The following is a 19,244-nucleotide window of genomic DNA, read 5'->3' as shown; positions in this document are numbered from 1 at the left end:
TCGACTCTTTGAGTCTGTGACTTGATAAGTTTACTGTTGTTCTTTTACATAGATCACGTAAGAACTTAGATGGACAAAATAGATTCGTTACCAACTAGCTAAGTGTACCTCGAACCCCAAGTAATCTCGATGGGTGAAGTACACCCCTAGATCTGGAGTGACAAGTTTCAATAGATGAATGACCATTGACTTGGTAAATAATATAGGCACATAGAACTATTTCAATTAGTAACCAACTAGTTAAGTGCACCAAAAACCCTTAGGCAGTTTATAATTTAATTAGATCGCGTAACGGACAAAATTGATTAGTAACCAACTAGCTAAGTATACCTACCACTCCAAATAACCTTTATGGGTGAAGTACACTCTTAGACTTGAAGTGATAAGGTTCAATGGAATGAATGAGCTTGATGGAATTAGGAGGTCAATGACCATGGAGTTGGCAAAGCCTAGTTAGGCACATAAAATTAAAAACATGGAATAAGAGAAGAAATTTGAAGAGAGCTTACGAATAGGTGGCTTATTGAGTATTTTTATACTCATCTTTGCTATTCTGTAATTTTTTTTAGATGGATTGGCCGGAGCATCCAAGAACTATGCAGCTACAATTAGGTCTTTAGATCTGAGTTCTCTTTATATCTTGTATTTTGGATGTATTTGGGTACCTAAAATCATGTATACATTTTTGTATTTTGATTGTTTTACTATTTAATGTGTTTTTGTTCTTAAAGTTTTTAATTAATCTATTGTGCCATCTCACTTCAAAAATGAAAAAAATTCATCGCCTTTTTTACCCTCAAGTTAGTATGTGACGTCATTAAAAGTCCCTTGTAGTTAGGCTAATGAGTAGCGCCTTGGGGTGACTTGGTGTGTAAATAAAAAGTGTAAGTAATGTGTCAACATAATTTAGATAATGTCATTGCACACCCGATGGTAAACTACACTTGTAGAGGCTGGGAAGGAGGATCCCAACCCCATATATGATCCTTCTAGAGAGAGGTACCTAAAGAGCAAGTGATCTCATCAACCTTTAACGTGGAGATTATCTCCAAGAAGACACTCGAGTCCTTGATTCAAATCACACTAACAAATCATAGGAGTTGAGGAGACGACAACCGTGTCATTGTATCCAAGATGTAAAGATACCTAAGGGACTTAAAAACTATGACCCTGTTTGATGTGAAGATAGTTGATCTAGGCAAGGGAATCCTAAGAACTGATCTCTCTAACATGTCCGAGCAAGTAAGTAATCGTTTGGATATTTCTTGAAGAAATATCGATAGGAATCGACTAAAACTTGGAAAAAAAAATGATTATGAACACGTTATATAACTATTTTAACCAATGAATGATCCACTTAAACATAGTAAAATGAATATTTAAACATTTTACTTTGTTTGTTTGATTTAGGGATTTCGGTACTTTACTTTATTTGTTTGATTTAGGGATTTTCGCACCCTAATTATGAGTATTATTGATTTATTTAAGCCATGGGACTTTGGCATGATGTATATAGAGGCACTATGATGACTAAGCATGATGATGATTTATTGCCTGTTAGTATGTCTAGAAGCTCGATAAGGGTTAAAAATTTTGATTACACCCTAATGTATATTGGATTTATGCTATTTATAAAGAAAAAAATACGTCAATTTCCTCTAAATCTATGTTTCTCCCATTTGATTCTCTCATAAACTTTATTTTGTGTTGGAGTGAAAGCAAAATAGATTAAAGGCGTATCAAAACTTTATTTAAAATTATTATTTAGATATCCATTTTTTATGACCCATATTGATTGAAAACATGCTCCGTACACATACTTGAATTTAGATGCACGTCAACATCACAATACATACATTGATATATATATATATATATATGAAGAAAGCATGAAATATGTTAATGTTAATGATTGAGTTAGTAACATGGATGGTAAAAAGGGATGAATAAGTGAGTGGTGGTAGGAGTAAAAATATAAGGTAATTGTAATTGGTAATTGTGGTAGGGAGAAATGGATGTGGATAGGAGGGGAAAGTTGTGTACAAGTAAAATGCACTAGCAGAGGTGAAGAGAGAGAGAGAGAGAGAGAGAGAGAGAGAAAGGGAATAAAAGAGAGGAGAGGGACGGGGGGGTGGGGCTGTGGAGAGAGTAGCAGAGTGAAAAGACAAGTCAAATGTCAAATCCATGGTCTTTGATATCATAAGACAGTCAGTGGGATGTGCTGTCAATCCAATGGATTTCATTTCCCCCCCTCTCTCTCTACCACTCTTTTATTCCACTTTTCTTTTTTATTTTCATGTAAACCAATTCAACAACATCTGCACGTGCCAATCCAGTTCCCACGTGCACCTCTTCCTCCTTCTCTCCCTCAAAACGAAATCAACTTTTTAGGGCAGTTCTGTGGAGGAAGCTTTGAACCCTCCGGACCCATCCAACACTCTTTTCTCTTTTCTCTTCAATTATTATTTCTCCTTTTCCTTTTTTAACAAAATTTCTTCATCCAATAACATAAAGTAATGTTTGTTTCTTTTCATTCACTTCTTACAAATTCATACATAGTGAGGTTTAAATGGTTCCATCAAAACCCACTAATTATTTCTATAATAATACCCCACATAACTCCACTATCATCACCAATTTCATCTTCATACACTATATTTTTATTTGAAATTAAAAACAAAAAATAATTTAATTTAATTTGGTGATGTAATATTATTCTAAAAACAATTCTCATAATAAAATTGGGTTTATAATATATAGCTCAGCCGCCCAAAAGGCCCATCCATTTTCCATTCTTCTCCATTCTCTCTCAAACCTCTGTGCAAAAATATCTAATACCAACACACCACCACCACAACCAACCCCAAATGAAACCCTTTTTCTTGTCTTGAAGCTTTTCCTCTTCAGAATTAACCAACTTTGAGAAGCTTAATTGTATTGACCGGCCATGAGCCTTGAGGACTCTCTAAGATCTCTCTCCCTCGACTACCTCAATCTTCTCATCAACGGCCAGGCTTTCAGCGATGTCACCTTCAGCGTGGAGGGGCGTCTGGTTCACGCTCACCGCTGCATCTTGGCGGCGAGGAGTTTGTTCTTTCGGAAGTTTTTCTGTGGGCCGGATACACCCACCTCGTCCGGCCTCGATCTGGGTGGTGCTAGGGTGGGGTCGCCGACGTCGTCGTCGTCGTCATCGTCGAGGGCGGGAAGCAGTCAAGTCATTCCGGTGAACTCGGTGGGGTATGAGGTGTTTTTGTTGCTGTTGCAGTTTTTGTACAGTGGACAAGTTTCAATCGTGCCGCAGAAGCAAGAGCCTCGCCCTAATTGCGGTGAGAGAGGGTGTTGGCATACGCATTGTACCTCCGCCGTTCAACTTGCTCTTGATACTCTCTCCGCTGCTAGATCCTTCGGCGTTCAACAGCTTGCATTGCTCACTCAGGTTCCTTTCCTTTTTCTTGTTTGTAGTTTTTCTTGTATTTTCGTATTTCTTGGGAACCGTGATTTTTTTTTATTTATTTATTTTTTTTCAATTTTTGCTTTGGATTCTATAATTTTGGAGGTGAAATCCTATTATCTCATGTGGGATTGAGATTTTGTTCTTGGATTTCAATTCTTGATGAACTTGGAATGGAATTGGTTTGGTTTGTGGATATATATATTTCTTTTTTTTTTTTTTTTTTTTTTGAATTTCTTGAATAATATCTCTGAATCTTCGATTGTTTTTGACGTTTGAGAAATGCGTTTCTAAATTTGGAGTTTTGATTATTCATTTCTACAATGAAACGTAAATCTCCCTGTCCAAAATCCACTTTCCTCATTTGGGTTTTTGTTGGAAATGAAATCTTTGGCAGGTGAACAGTACAAAATTTCTGAATTCTTTCAATTTTTTTAGCAAAAACTAAGAACATCCTTTTTATTTTTATTTTTTATTTTTTGTTGTTGTATTGCAGAAGCAGCTGGCGAGCATGGTGGAGAAGGCATCGATTGAAGATGTAATGAAAGTGTTATTAGCTTCAAGAAAACAAGACATGCATCAACTTTGGTCCACTTGTTCTCACCTTGTTGCTAAATCCGGTCTCCCTCCAGAGGTGCTTACCAAACATCTTCCCATTGATGTAGTAGCTAAAATTGAAGAGCTTCGTTTAAAATCATCTCTGGCCCGCCGTTCTCTAATGCCTCACCATCACCACCATCACCACCATCACGACCTCTCGGTCGCAGCCGATCTCGAAGATCAAAAGATTCGTCGAATGAGAAGGGCGTTAGACTCCTCCGATGTTGAGCTTGTAAAACTCATGGTAATGGGTGAAGGGTTGAATCTTGATGAAGCATTGGCCTTACATTATGCTGTTGAGAATTGTAGCCGTGAAGTTGTCAAGGCTTTGCTTGAGCTTGGAGCTGCCGACGTTAACTACCCAGCTGGCCCCACTGGCAAAACCCCACTTCACATGGCAGCTGAAATGGTGTCACCGGACATGGTGGCCGTGCTTCTCGACCACCACGCCGACCCAAATGTCCGAACCCTCGATGGCATCACACCATTGGATATCCTAAGAACCCTAACTTCCGACTTCCTCTTCAAAGGCGCTGTCCCTGGACTAACCCACATCGAGCCCAACAAGCTTAGGCTCTGCCTCGAGCTGGTCCAGTCCGCAGCCTTAGTTCTCTCCCGCGAGGAAGGTAATGCCAATGCTAACATCAACGCTTCATCCTCTCCAATTTACCCGCCAATGAGCGAGGATCATAGCAGCAGCAGCAGCAGCAGCAATTTGAAGGTGGATTCGAGATTAGTTTATTTGAATCTGGGAGCCTCACAAATGGGTGCCTCTAGAGTGGATGGAGAAGAGGATCACCGGCATGGCTCACAAGGCGGCTGTGTTCCAACAATGTACCACCATTCCCATGACTTTTGAAGCGCAGCCATCAAAAAATGTTACATAATTTCAAAATTAAAAGAAATCATCTCTGGGGAATCAATTATGATTGCATCAATTATAATGTCAGTTCTTTTTCTAATTAATTCAGTTTTGTGTGGATTTATTTTTTTTATTATTTGGGTTCTTTGTAGGGCTTATGAGTTCAGTGATCAAGGTATGAAGTAATCGATGTGGGAGAGTAGAGAAGAGAAGAGAAGAGAAGAGAAGAGAAGAGAAGAGACAAGGGATAGAATCTGACATATTTCCTTTAAATTTCTTCTGCTTCTCTGATTGGAACACAGTCTCTCTCTCTCTCTCTCTCTCTCTCTCAGGTCAATCTTTTCATACTCTTCTTCTTTATACCCCAAATTCTTTATATATTTATATATTTATATATTTATACACACACATGGCTTCAATTATCAAATTTATTAAAATAAAAACTTTTGTGGGTTTATTTTCTAATAATAAAATAATAAAACTCTCATCTACTTGGTTTTATATCATTTGGGCCCTTTGTTGTTTTAAATATTATTTTGTCCCCCACCTGCCCTCCATAATACAAATTAGCGAGCACAACATTTTTTGGTTTTATATGCAATGGAAGTATAATTGGAAGTATAATAATAATGTATTGGAGAGAGAAGAGAAGAGAAGAGAAGAGAAGAGGAGAGTTGTGGCTGTCATGCATTAGGGCAACAATGAATGTGACCCAAACATTGATTGATGTTATTAAATATGGATTCATTTCTTCCTCTAAATCAATACTCTTTTTTTTTTTTTTTATGTCCCCTCTCTCTTTCCTAATTTAGAATCGCTTTGCTTTTCAGAACCCTAATTTGCCTCCTTTTCTGTGTCTCTTTGGGTAATTTAAAATTGGATACTGACTCAAACCAAATTTGCTGCCAAACCCATCTATGTTCTTCCTCTTTTTTTTTTTTTTTTTCTACGTTCTTACCCCTTTTCTGCCTAACTTTTTTTAACACTTATTTTTGCTTCAATCATTACATTATTTTAACGTCTTGCTTTTAAAGAGAATTACTAATGAATTCAGAATTTTACTTTAAGTTCTTCTTCATCATTCCTGTTTTAAAAAATATGGTTTTTGAATATTGGATTCTTCTTTTGAGAATTAGACTTCTAATGTTTCTTTAATGCAATGTGAAAATTGTAGTGAAGAAATGATATGAAATCAAATTAATTGGTATTTATATCAAGAGGCACTGTTTGTACGATGAGGAGGAGAGCTCATTCTTAATTTTGAAGAAGTTATGAAATATTGAAAATTTTATACGAAAATTGGGTCTATACAAATACTCTTAGTTCAAAATTTAAAAAAAAAAAAAATTAATTGACAATGTTGGATGATGAAAGTCTCACCTCCCCTAATTTAGGGAATGATTATGAGTTTATAATAAAGGGATACTCTCTCCATTGTAGTGAGGCCTTTTGGGGAAGCTCAAAGCAAAGCCAGGAGAGCTTATGCTCAAAGTAGACAGTATCATACCATTGTGGAGAGTCATGATTCCTAACACTATCGTAACGCTCCCTCCTCTTCAAATATATCAAGCATGTATCTTCGAATATATCAAACAAGTCATCCAATCAAATATATAGCATCCAACAATAAGATTATTTACCTCTTCGAACCTACCACAACTATCATGGGTTATGGTCTATTATGTTGGAAAGGGAATAGTGAAAGAGATAGGAATGGATAAAATAGATGGATGCTGCAGTGCTTTATTATTGTCTACTGACTCGATGCTTAGAGGGTTACACAATTCCAGTATTTATAGCTAATACACTGGACCAGAAATAGTAAATCATGCAAATCTAGATAAATTCAAATCTACTAACAATCTCCTAAAATCTCAATATTTGAATCATATCTCAACTACTTCAAATCATATCTTCGAATCATATCTCAACATATTACTCCTAAATCCTACTTAAATATGCTAAAAAAAAAGTTGGTCCAACCCTAATTAATGATGAGTTGGTCTAACCCAAGTACAACTATAGGGAAATAGTTCTAAACCAGTCAAAATAATGTCGAACCGGTAGAAATAGTCCTACACGGTTAAAATTCACTGAATCATTGAAAATAGGCTGAACCGATTAAAATAAGCCCTCAACCGATGAAAAATTGGTAAACCTATCAAACCAAACCCAAGGAAACTATAATGCCTTAAGGAACATAAAATGCCTTAGGGTTTCTGTCTGTGGGTTGTGGGCTTTAGTTTGTTGGGGCTTCAAATCACATGCGAAGATCCAAAGTTTAAACGACTCAGTAACTTTTATTTATTTTCAAATGAAGGGTGACAATGAAATTCAATATTTGAATACGAAATATGTATAAGTTTTACAACAAATAACAAAGATGAGACAATGAGTATAAATTTGCGGGAATTATTTTATAGAAATACAATAAATAGTTTATTACAAAAACCAAATACATAACAGACTAAAACGACAAGGATCTAAGAATCTTCTTGTAGCTACACGGCTTCCATATGCTCTCATAGACTACTACGTCACCATTCATCTTAAGAAGGGAAGTAGAATGAGTGAAGTTCTTGTATTTTTAACATTTTATGGGGAAAGATTTTCAAGGTGCGCAAGTAGGGGAAAATGGTCAAGGACGGGTAGAAAGTTTTCGTAAAATTCTGGATTTTTCAAAAATAATAATATTTAAATAATAAAAATGGTAAATTATCAAAATGCCCCTGGAAGAGTGAATAATTACGAAAATGCCCCTTTCAACAGATTTGGATGTCTACGGTGGCCATCTGCACAAAATCCACTAAACTCCATTCTCAGCCTCGGATCTCCTCCAAAATTGGGGAGGTTCTAGAACACCCACAACACAACATATTCAACGGCTAGAATTCAAACTTGAGGTCGGTAAAGCCCTGGTCAGAGAGCAAAATGTTTCCGACGAAAAATCCAAAAAACTCAAGGAAGAAATTGTGATGATTATGGACGATTTAATGGCGGTGGAGCATTCCTCTATAAATTATGAGGTAGGGGCAATTAATAGAAACAAGAATCGAGATCAATCGAGACCTTAATTGAGTGTTAAAAACGTTTAGATTTTGGGTATTGTATCCTCGGATGTTCTCCAAATTTGGAAGCTGCAAACCATCTTTTTCATTCAAACCTGTTCCTACACGACAGAGGTTTGGTGAAGGAAGAAAGCTCTGGAAGTGCCCCTATCTTATTCCCTCAACTCCGTCCACCATTGAATAAATTCCAAGGAAAGCTCGAAATTAAATCCAAAGATATAAAAAATTTCGATGGACAAATCCTATCTCAATCTATTTCTTGTTAGGATCGCACAACAACGCACACACTCGATCTAGATGAATACAAAGAATATAATAGAGAAAATGTAATGAGAACTCTGACTAAAGAATTTATATTGATGACTCTAAGTACGTACGAATACAGAGAATACAAAAAGTACATTTTCAAAGCTCGGTTGAGGAAATATATATATGGTTTAACTTATTATACATAGCTTTATCAGATATAACCATCTATTATATATAAATTTATCTACCATATATAACTTTAACAAATATAGCTTTTTACTCTACATAACTATTTACTATTTATGATAATTTACTTTATATGTCATTTACCAAATATAGTTTTACTATGTATAAGCGTTGACTAACCTACAAATAAGCAGGAGTCTCCTTTACTTTATATGTCATTTACCAAATATAGTTTTACTATGTATAAGCGTTGATTAAGCTACAAATAACCAGCAGACTCCATAACCTAACAATTCTCACACTTGGAGACTGATCTAGTCAACCAAGAATTTCATTCTCAAACGACCATGAGCATCTTCATTGCACTATACCAATTGAGGATTTGCACATCCTTAATATTCCAACATCAACACATTTTGTCAACATAGTTGCTGGATTCTTTGCACTCTCTATCTTCTCAAAACACATCACCATCTTTCACTAACCTACCAGTGAAATAGTATTGTCTTCCGTGTTTTATCTTTAAATGATAGACCAAGTTTCTCACCAACTCTATTATACTCTGACTATCTCTATAAAAAATCTTTTCGTGCTGCTTCTTGCCCAATTCTTCCAGATAGTCAGTCATTCATATCATCTTCGTACTCAGCCTAAGTACAAAGCATTTTTGAAGCCTAGACATCCCATCATCCATGACTTGCTCCCACTTGGTTGTATCCTCCAAATGTAGGGCCTCATCAAAGGGCTCTGGTTCCCTTTCATCAACAACATATAGTGTAATGAAGGTACATACATATATGGTACTTTGATAGTACTGGATGATTTTCTCAACACCAGTTCAGGTGTCACTTGTTCTACCGCTGGTTCCTCTGCAATAGTCTCAGGAGTTTCTTGAGTATCTGCTACAACATCGCTAGATGACTTTTTTCTCAACTCAACCTCAACTCCCACTTGCTTCGTTGTCTTGGAACCTTGCTCCACCTCTGGTTCCTCAGCAATAGTCTTAGGAGTTTCATGAGTATCTACTACAACATCACTAGGTGAGTTTCCCAGCAACTCAAGCTCAACTCCCATTTGCTTTGTTGTTTTGGAATCTTGCTCCGTTTCTGGTTTCTCAGCAATAGTCTCAGGAGTTTCATGAGTATCTGCTACAACATCACTAGATGAGTTTCCCTGCAACTCAAGCTCAACTCCCACTTGATTCGTTGGTTTGGAACCTTGCTCCACATCTATATAGATCATTTCCAACCACACTTCAATTCTCTAACAGTCCTTGTGAAGTTGACTTGTTTCTACTTGCTTATAACGTAGTTCTCACAACGACCCACATCAACATATTTTAGACTTTCTAAAACTCCTTTCGCAGCCAGCATCTTCATTCCTTTCATGCTCATATGTCCAAATCTATTGTGCCATATACTTGAATTTGAAGCACTCTCAGCAACAACAGCTATGTTCATACACCCTCCAGTGGTGTATAAGGTTCCAAATTTTGTGTCACGTGCTACCACTATAGCACCCTTCATAATCTTCACGAACACTTCCCTAACTCTGTTGCATAATCTGTGTTGTCCAACTGACCAATAGAGATCAAGTTCTTCTTGAGACCAGAAATATATCTGACATCCTTTAATGTCCACTGATTTCCTGCCGAAGTTTTTATGCAGGCACCTTTTCCTTTAATCTCCAAATCTTTGTTGTCGGCAAGATACACCTTCTCGAAATTTCAAGACTTGAAATTCAAGAACAACTATTTATTTGGAGACGAATGAAAAGATGCACCTTAATCCAAAATCCAGGATTCAATCAAACTGTCCACGTTGAGGATTAGAGCATCCACAATGTCTTTGGTTGAATTTATAGAATCATCATCTCCAGATTTGTGATTTTGCTTCCTCTTTGGTCTTTGTACAGTCTGTCCGAAAGTGACCTTTTTCTCCACAATTCCATCACGTTATGTTTGGTCTATTTGGAGATTTTTCTTAGTTCTTTGATTTTGATCGCCCTTTGTTTGGGCCCTTCGATTTACTTCTTCCCCGTTGGTCAACATTTGAGAGCACTACTAGATGAATATCCAATTTCTCGTTTGCGAATACTTTCGTTGAGAACTACATCTCGAATTTCATCAAACTTCAGTTTATCAGATCCTCGGGAACTGCTGATTGCGGTAACAACAGTATCCCACGACTCGAGTAAAGATGACATCAAAATCAATGCTTTAATTTCATCCTCGAAATTAATTTCCACCGAACTCAATTGACTTACGATCAACAACACATCCACCTTCAGACATCTGTAGATTGAACAATCTCCTCATCAAATACACCTTGTTCATAGCTGATGAATTTTCGTACATATTCGATAGCGCCTTCAACAAATCTGACGTTGTCTTCTCCTTGATAATGTTGAACGTCACGTTTCTGGATAGTGTCAACTGGATCAACCCTAACGCTTGTCGATCCTTGAGTTTCCACTACTCCGTGGTCATGGTATCTGTCATCATCCTTAACAGGGGTTCGTGAAGATCTTTATGATACAGATAATCTTCAATCTGCATTGTCTAGAAACCGAAATTGAATCCATCGAACTTCTCAATTCCAATCTTTAAGGTTTCCATCTTCACAGATCGTGGTGAATTTTGCCTTGGCTTTGATACCAGTTGTTAGGATCGCACAACAACGCACACACTCGATCTAGATGAATACAAAGAATAGGATAGAGAAAATGCAAGGAGAACTCTGGCTAAAGGATTTGTATTGATGACTCCAAGTATGTACAGTAAGAGAGTAAGAGAGAATATAGAGAATACAAAAAAGTAACTTTTCAAGCTATGCCTGAGGGGATATATATATGGTTTAACTTACTATATATAGCTTTACCATATAACTATCTACCATATATAACTTTTTACTATACTATTTAATATTTATGACAATTTACTTTATATGTCATTTACCAAATATAGTTTTACTATGTATAACCGTTGACTAAGCTATAAATAAGTAGCAGGCTCCATAACCTAACATTTCTACACAATTTTCAAAGAAGGCCTTGAAGGGAGACAACCTTAGGAACAAGCGTAATCGAAGAAATTTGATATTGGGTACGTTTTGGGGAAGAAATTTGAATTCTTGCTTACGACCCTTAATGCCCAAAATTGATGTTTCCAATAGCTTGAGAGGACTAAATGGAACATGTTTGATGAAGGAATCGAGGGCTAAGACGACCTAGTACAAGCTGACCAATAGACTGAAAAATCGTGTTCTGGATTAAGTTGCAGACTGAGGAAAGAACTCAAAATTCGCCTCAACCATGCCTAGAAAACCTCTAAGAATTATTCCTTTAGTTTAAGAAAGGTTTAAGGAAGATCTTTGGTGAAGGAGGAGTGGTCTAATAGTGTTTGCATTGTCGTAACCAAACATTGATTGATGTTATTAAATAGGGTTTATTCCAGCCACAAAACGAGTTTTCTCCCGACTTTGAACGTTTGTAACTTACATTGTAGTTCATGAGCAGGTGAGATATCTATCCCAAAATCTTCCTTGATAGATCTTTAAGTTTCATGAAGGAATTGAGGGGAGAAACGCTGGAATGGGCTGGCGTACTTCGTTTTCAGACGGAGGAGCAACGCCACGAATCATCTTCTCCCTCTGCGGGAGGTAGAAGACAATGACATGGCTGGTTCAACTAAACCGACTACATCAACTCTAAAACTGACCCTCTTTAGTTTTTTTATTAAATTGAACCCATTTCTGACCGGTTCTCACAAAATTCTCAATGGTTTCAGAAACTATTCTCATTCAAGAAGCTACTACAAAAAATTCGGAGGAAAATGAGTACCAGAAGCTCAAGAAATAAGATCCCGAAGCCGAACAAGAGGTAACTAGTCAGCCTAGACTTTTCTCAAGAAATACTTGTAGGGAATCACTTGGACATCTATATGAACCTTAAAACAAGTGTGAACTAAGGTTCCATGAAAGAAAAATCCAAAGAACCGTGAGTTAAGACCCCAAACCAATCAAGTCTCTTGGGATTTAGGTAACATTTAAATCACCCAGTAAATGAACTCCGCTTCATATGAAATTTTAAGATGTGCATATTGTATTATGTTGGGCTTATGTATGAAATTTGGTAGTCATTGGATACGATTAGATAGGAAAACCAAGTAATAGTAGAAAATGACCATAATGCCCCTAAGGAGGACCCCGTATAGTTCAAGCCGTAAATGACCTCCAAATATTATGAAATGCTACATGAATCCTTATCTTAGGAGTTGTATAAGTTAGGGGAGTTTGAGAGTCATTGGAAAACATTAGAAGCGAAAACCAAAATATGGGGTAAAATGTTCCTTACGGCCTTATCTCCTAGGGCGACTAATGAGGTATCCATGAAATAGGTGACTTCCCACATGCACCATTGGCCGCTAACAAGACTTTACATGCTCAAGATCATGTTAGGCTATTTCTAAGAAGAACTCTTACGTTTCAAGCTTAGCCCAAAACATTAAACAAAACAATATTTTAAACATGGACAAAAAGATTAAGACATGCGTGCTAATAGATTTCAAGTTTGTTTCCTTAATCACTCGAACATATCGGTATTATTGAAAATGATTATTTGATAAGGGTACTTTAGTTGAAAAAGTTAATAACTCAAAAAATTAGATTGAATCTAAAAAAATGTCACAACCGGACCTAACCCATGAATACCATAATATATTAAGAGGATATTTTGCCGTGATAATTAGTTAGAATATATTTCAGATATTTAGGGAGTTGTTAGTATAGATTTGATTAACCGTATATTTTATTTATTTACCAGATTTAGTTAGATATATATTTTTTCTATTTTTAGGTATTAGTTGATAGTTTGTATCCTATTTAAACGTGGTAAACCTGAATGAAGATCATACTTTCGATCCCAATTCTATTTCTATTTCTCATTCTTAACATGGTATCAGAGCACCGATCTTGGTGTTCTTAAATATCAAAATTTCCTTTATGGCGGAATCAGCCAAATCCAGCTTCAAAATTTCGGATGTTGATTTAACACATCCGTACTATATTCATCACTCTGATCAGCCAGGATATTCACTTGTTCCAATCAAATTAAATGGAGCAAATTATCAATCCCGGAGTAAATCAGTTATGCATGCTCTTATTGCCAAGAAGAAAATTGGCTTCATTGATGGCACAATTGAGGAACCGTCCCAAGATGCAAATTCAACCAAATTCGAACTCTGGAATCAGTGCAACAGTATGATAATATCTTGGTTAACTCATTCCGTTGAAGCAGATATCGCTAAAGGCATTATTCACGCCAAGACAGCTCATCAAGTGTGGGTTGATCTTCACGATCAATTCTCACAAAAGAATGCTCCAGCAATTTTTCAAATACAAAACTCGATAGCAAAGATGTCACAAGGAACCATGGCACTGTCAACATATTTCACCAAGCTCAAAGCACTCTGGGATGAACTGGAAGCGTACCGCACACCATTTACCTGTAATCAACGTCAAATACATATTGATCAACGCGAAGAAGACAAGTTGATGCAATTGCTCATGGGGCTCAATCAGTCTTATAAAACGGTGAGATCTAACATATTGATGATGTCTCCATTACCTAATGTGAGGCAAGCCTATTCATTACTTGTACAAGAAGAGATGCAGCGTCAGGTAACTTCCGAACCTACTGAGAAAATCTCGATTGCATTAGCAGTGCAAAAGAAAACAATATATTCAAAATTCGCCAAGGACAAATTGTGTGAACACTGCAATAAAAGTGGTCATACAATTAATGAGTGTCGAATTCTTAAGTTTCACTGTAAGTTTTGTGATAGAAGGGGCCATACAGAAGATCGGTGTCGACAGAAAAATAATTCTGGAAGGACAAGACAAGACAATCAACACAATAACCGTGGATATCGATCATCTGCAAATATGGCCGATGTTTCACAGTTGAATACAGAAGAACAGTCACCTAATTCCATTCCAAATTTTTCTTCTGAGCAATTACGATAGATAGCACAAGCCTTATCTGCAATCAATCATCACCCTTCTGGTAATTCTGACAATCACATCAATGTTGCAGGTTTGTTTCCCATATCTACATTATCTATTAACTCTGCGAGTTCTAATTCATGGATTCTCGATAGTGGAGCTACGGATCATATAGTATCAAAATCTTCTGTTATGACTGAACCAAAGGCTGCCATCATGTCTACAATAAATTTGCCTAATGGAGAGACAACACGTGTGTCACATACTGGCAATATTTCCCTTAGCCCTAACCTTCAATTAAACAACGTTTTATGTGTGCCTTCATTCAATTTAAACCTAATGTCGATCAGCAAACTTACCAATAACTTGAAATGTTATGTCACCTTCTATCCTGATTCTTGTGTTATGCAGGACTTGGCTACGGGGAAGATGATTGGCTCGGGTAAACAATTTGGAGGTCTCTATCATATTTCTTCATCTCCAATCAAATCTTCAGCTCATCAAGTATCTCAGTCATCTGATTTGTGGCATTTACGCCTAGGTCATCCTTCCTTTTCTCGTTTTTAATTTCTAGCTGATCAATTGCATCTTAATAATGCGAGTTATTCTCATAATTGTAGTATCTGCCCGTTAGCACAACAAACTAGGTTGTCTTTCCCAAGAAGTTCAATAACAACCCATTCTACTTTTGATCTGATACATTGTGATGTTTGGGGACCACATAAAATTCCTACCCATTCTGGTTTGCGTTTTTTTCTCACTATTGTTGATGATTTTACTCGATGTACTTGGGTTTTTTTAATGCAACATAAGTCAGAAGTACATCATTTGTTAATGAACTTTGTTAAATTCGTTCAAACTCAATTTCATACTACTATCAAGATAGTTCGATCAGACAATGGGACTGAGTTCCTATCTTTGCAACCATTCTTTACTTCTTGTGGTATTGAATTTCAGTGCACTTGTGTCTATACTCCACAACAAAATGGAGTCGTAGAACGCAAGCATCGCCATATCCTAAATGTAGCTAGGTCTCTTCTTTTTCAGTCACACGTTCCACTTAATTTTTGGGGAGAGTGCATTTTAACGGCTGTTTATCTTATAAATAGAACGCCATCACCATTATTATCTAACAAGACACCCTTTGAAGCACTCTACCAACGACCACCTACATTTATCATCTTAAAGTTTTTTGTTGTAAATGTTATGCAACTATAGTACATCCTAAGCAAAAATTTGAACCTAGGGCAACTCCTTGTGTTTTCGTAGGATATCCTTGTGGTCATAAAGGTTACAAGTTGTATGACATGCAATCTCACAAATTCTTTATCAGCCGTGATGTCAAATTTTGTGAAGATGATTTTCCTTTTTCATCAGCTTCACAAACTTCGACATTAGCTCCTTCGACTCCTGTTGTACCACTTCATGATCCATCCTACTCAAACATCCATCCTCCACCTTCTATTCCTTCACCTCCTACTCCTCCTTCACCTCCTATCCCTTCACCTACTACTCCGTCGTCTCCTCCACCTTCTCCAGATTCGCCCACTAATTCCAATCCTATCCCACCTGATACATCAGCTCCACTTCGACGTTCTACTCGTACTAAACAGCCTCCAGCTTGGCATAAGGATTATGAGATGTCTTCTGGAGCCAATCATTTAACCTCTAGCTCAAGTCCCGGCACTGGCACCAGGTATCCCCTTCATCATTACCTTTCATTCTCTCGTTTTTCTCCTACTCAACGTGCTTTTCTAGCTCTTATTACATCCCAGACAGAACCTAAAACCTATGACGAGGCAGTTGGCGACCCGTTATGGCAGCAGGCTATGAATGATGAAATTGCAGCTTTGGAACGTAATCATACATGGTCTCTCGTTCCTCTACCACTTGGTCATAAAGCTATTGGTTGTCGTTGGGTGTACAAAATTAAATACAACTCTGATGGTTCTGTTGAACGTTATAAAGCTCGACTAGTAGCAAAGGAATACACTCAGGTTGAAGGTATTGATTACACAGAAACATTTTCCCCTACAGCGAAACTTACTACACTTCGTTGCTTACTCACTGTTGCTGCTGCTCGAAAATGGTTCACCCATCAGTTGGATGTTCAAAATGCCTTTCTCCATGGTAATCTAGACGAGGAAGTTTATATGTCTTTACCACCAGGTCTTCGCCGACAGGGGGAGAATACAGTATGTCGGCTCCATAAATCTCTTTATGGATTAAAACAGGCTTCTCGCAATTGGTTCTCCATATTTTCTACAACTATACAAAATGCAGGCTACACTCAGTCCAAAGCAGATTACTCTTTGTTTACTAAGAGTAAAGGTACTTCTTTCACTGCAGTTCTAATCTATGTTGATGATATTCTATTGACAGGCAATGATCTCGAAGAAATTCAATATCTCAAGACTAGTTTACTCCAGAAATTTCTTATCAAAGATTTAGGAAATTTGAAATATTTTCTAGGCATTGAATTTTCTCGATCTAGAAAAGGAATTTTTATGTCTCAAAGGAAGTATGCTCTAGACATCCTTCAAGACACAGGTCTTACAGGAGCACGTCCAGACAAATTTCCTATGGAGCAAAATCTGAAACTTTCTTTAACTGAAGGAGAGAAGTTGAATGATCCAAGTAAATACAGACGGTTGATTGGCAGATTAATATATTTGACCGTCACTAGGCCTGACATAGCTTATTCAGTTCGTATGCTTAGCCAATTTATGCATGAACCAAGAAAACCACATTGGGAGGCAACTCTTCGAGTTCTGAGGTACATCAAAGGCACTCCTGGTCAAGGACTTCTATTGCCATCTGAAAACAATTTAAGATTACAGGCATATTGCGATTCTGACTGGGGTGGTTGTCGAACTTCCAGACGATCTATTTCTGGGTTCTGCATTGTCCTCGGAAATTCAATTATTTCTTGGAAGTCTAAAAAGCAGACTAATGTGTCCAGATCATCAGCAGAAGCCGAGTATCGAGCTATGGCAAATACTTGTTTAGAGTTAACTTGGTTAAGATACATTCTTCAAGACTTGAATGTTCCACTGTCCGAACCAGCATTATTATATTGTGATAATCAAGCAGCATTACATATAGCAGCCAATCCAGTTTTTCATGAACGTACGAAACACATTGAAATAGATTGTCATATAGTTCGAGAAAAGTTACAAGCTGGAATCATCAAACCGTGTTATGTTTCGACCAAAATGCAATTGGCAGATGTTTTTACTAAAGCTTTGGGAAGACAGCAATTTGACTTTTTGAAGGACAAGTTGGGTGTGATCGACATACACTCTCCAACTTGAGGGGGAGTATTAAGAGGATATTTTACCGTGATAATTAGTTAGAATATATCTCAGATATTTAGGGAGTTGTTAGAATAGATTTGATTAACAGTATATTTTATTTATTTACCAGATTTAGTTAGATATATATTTTTTCTCTTTTTAGGTATTAGTTGATAGTTTGTATCCTATTTAAACGTGGTAAACCTGAATGAAGATCATACTTTCAATCCCAATTCTATTTCTATTTCTCATTCTTAACATAATAAAATACGATTATCGAAAATAAATACATTGAATTGCTAAACTTATAGTTTTAGAGCGTTAAGACCTAGAACTTTAGAACATTGGTCAATGATTATGCCATAACAGAGTACGTTAAAGCGGAAGAGATATTAATTAATTAAATTCATAGGGATTACAGTAACTTATCCTTACTCCGAATATAGATTAAGATTATAAATCTTATTACTCACCTTTCAGTCTTCAATCTCGAAAACTTCTCCCTTCCATCAATATATATATAGACTATAACAAGAATAATGGAACCACTACGTAACTTTAGAATTTAAATATTTTAACAATAAAAAGAAGTAGAATTAAAAATTAAAATAGAAATCAATAGGAAAATTATAGACGCAATAATATATTTAATAAAAGAAGTACATATATATCTTCTACAAAGATATTAGATATTCGAATGTTTAGGCCTCTTAATTAATAAAATAAAATAAAATAATAATGGAAAGCTAAAATCTTTTTAATTTGGTAAGATTGTAACGGGGCATGATGATGCAATGAGGTTTGGGAATTGGAGAAATTGATCGAGATAAAAAAACTTAAAAAGACAAATAAAATTCCTTATTTTCCTCAACCTAAGATCCAACCAAATGAGTTTACACCAAACATTTGTCAACAAGAATTCCATCATGTCTATACCTTTTTCTTGATGTGTTATTTAATTAGCCAACATTTATAAATTTTAATTTTATGCCTAATAAATTTATAAAATTTAAAAAAGTTTAGGAACTACTTGACATTTTTAAAATTTAAGATCTATTTAAATAATATCTAAATTTGCAAGGATCTACTCGACTTAAACATAAAGTTAACGAACCAGAATTGTAACTTATCATTTTTAGTTCAAATAAACAATTTTTTTTTCTTAATACAACAAATGTGAATATGAAAAACTTGAACATTTCATCTCAAAGAAATAGTATATGAATGTTTTATAAGTGTTGATATGTCCTTGTTTTAATTTTATTTTTTTTAAAGTTAAAAGACACAATTATATGTTTGGCAAAATTAAAATGATGTCAAACTCAACGTAAATTAATACATTGAAGAACAATCCATGATGCATGAGATTGGTATATCTGTATGCTATTTTTCCCTATTGGAAGAGGTTTAGAACCCGAAAAGGAAGATATGATTCACATCATAAAGCTATGAAAAATTATTTATTTCTGACCTCACTTTTTTTTATTTTATCAATACATGCTAAATGTGAGTCTTAAATGAGAATATTTG

General features: G+C 36.2%; 1 protein-coding gene across 1 annotated transcript; it reads left to right on the top strand.

Annotated features, from left to right (window-relative positions):
• Positions 1-2,791: 2,791 nt before the first annotated feature.
• On the top strand, positions 2,792-5,017 carry LOC111800230 (BTB/POZ domain and ankyrin repeat-containing protein NBCL). The gene is made up of 2 exons (XM_023683830.2): positions 2,792-3,436; positions 3,948-5,017. The coding sequence occupies exons 1-2, from the start codon at positions 2,948-2,950 to the stop codon at positions 4,908-4,910; spliced, it is 1,452 nt and encodes a 483-aa protein (XP_023539598.2). The 5' UTR covers positions 2,792-2,947; the 3' UTR covers positions 4,911-5,017.
• Positions 5,018-19,244: the final 14,227 nt, after the last annotated feature.

This window comes from Cucurbita pepo, chromosome 8 (genome assembly GCF_057944985.1).
Source record: "Cucurbita pepo subsp. pepo isolate OVF chromosome 8, ASM5794498v1, whole genome shotgun sequence".
Taxonomy (NCBI): Eukaryota; Viridiplantae; Streptophyta; class Magnoliopsida; order Cucurbitales; family Cucurbitaceae; genus Cucurbita; species Cucurbita pepo.
This window is presented reverse-complemented; position numbering and strand designations above follow the sequence as displayed.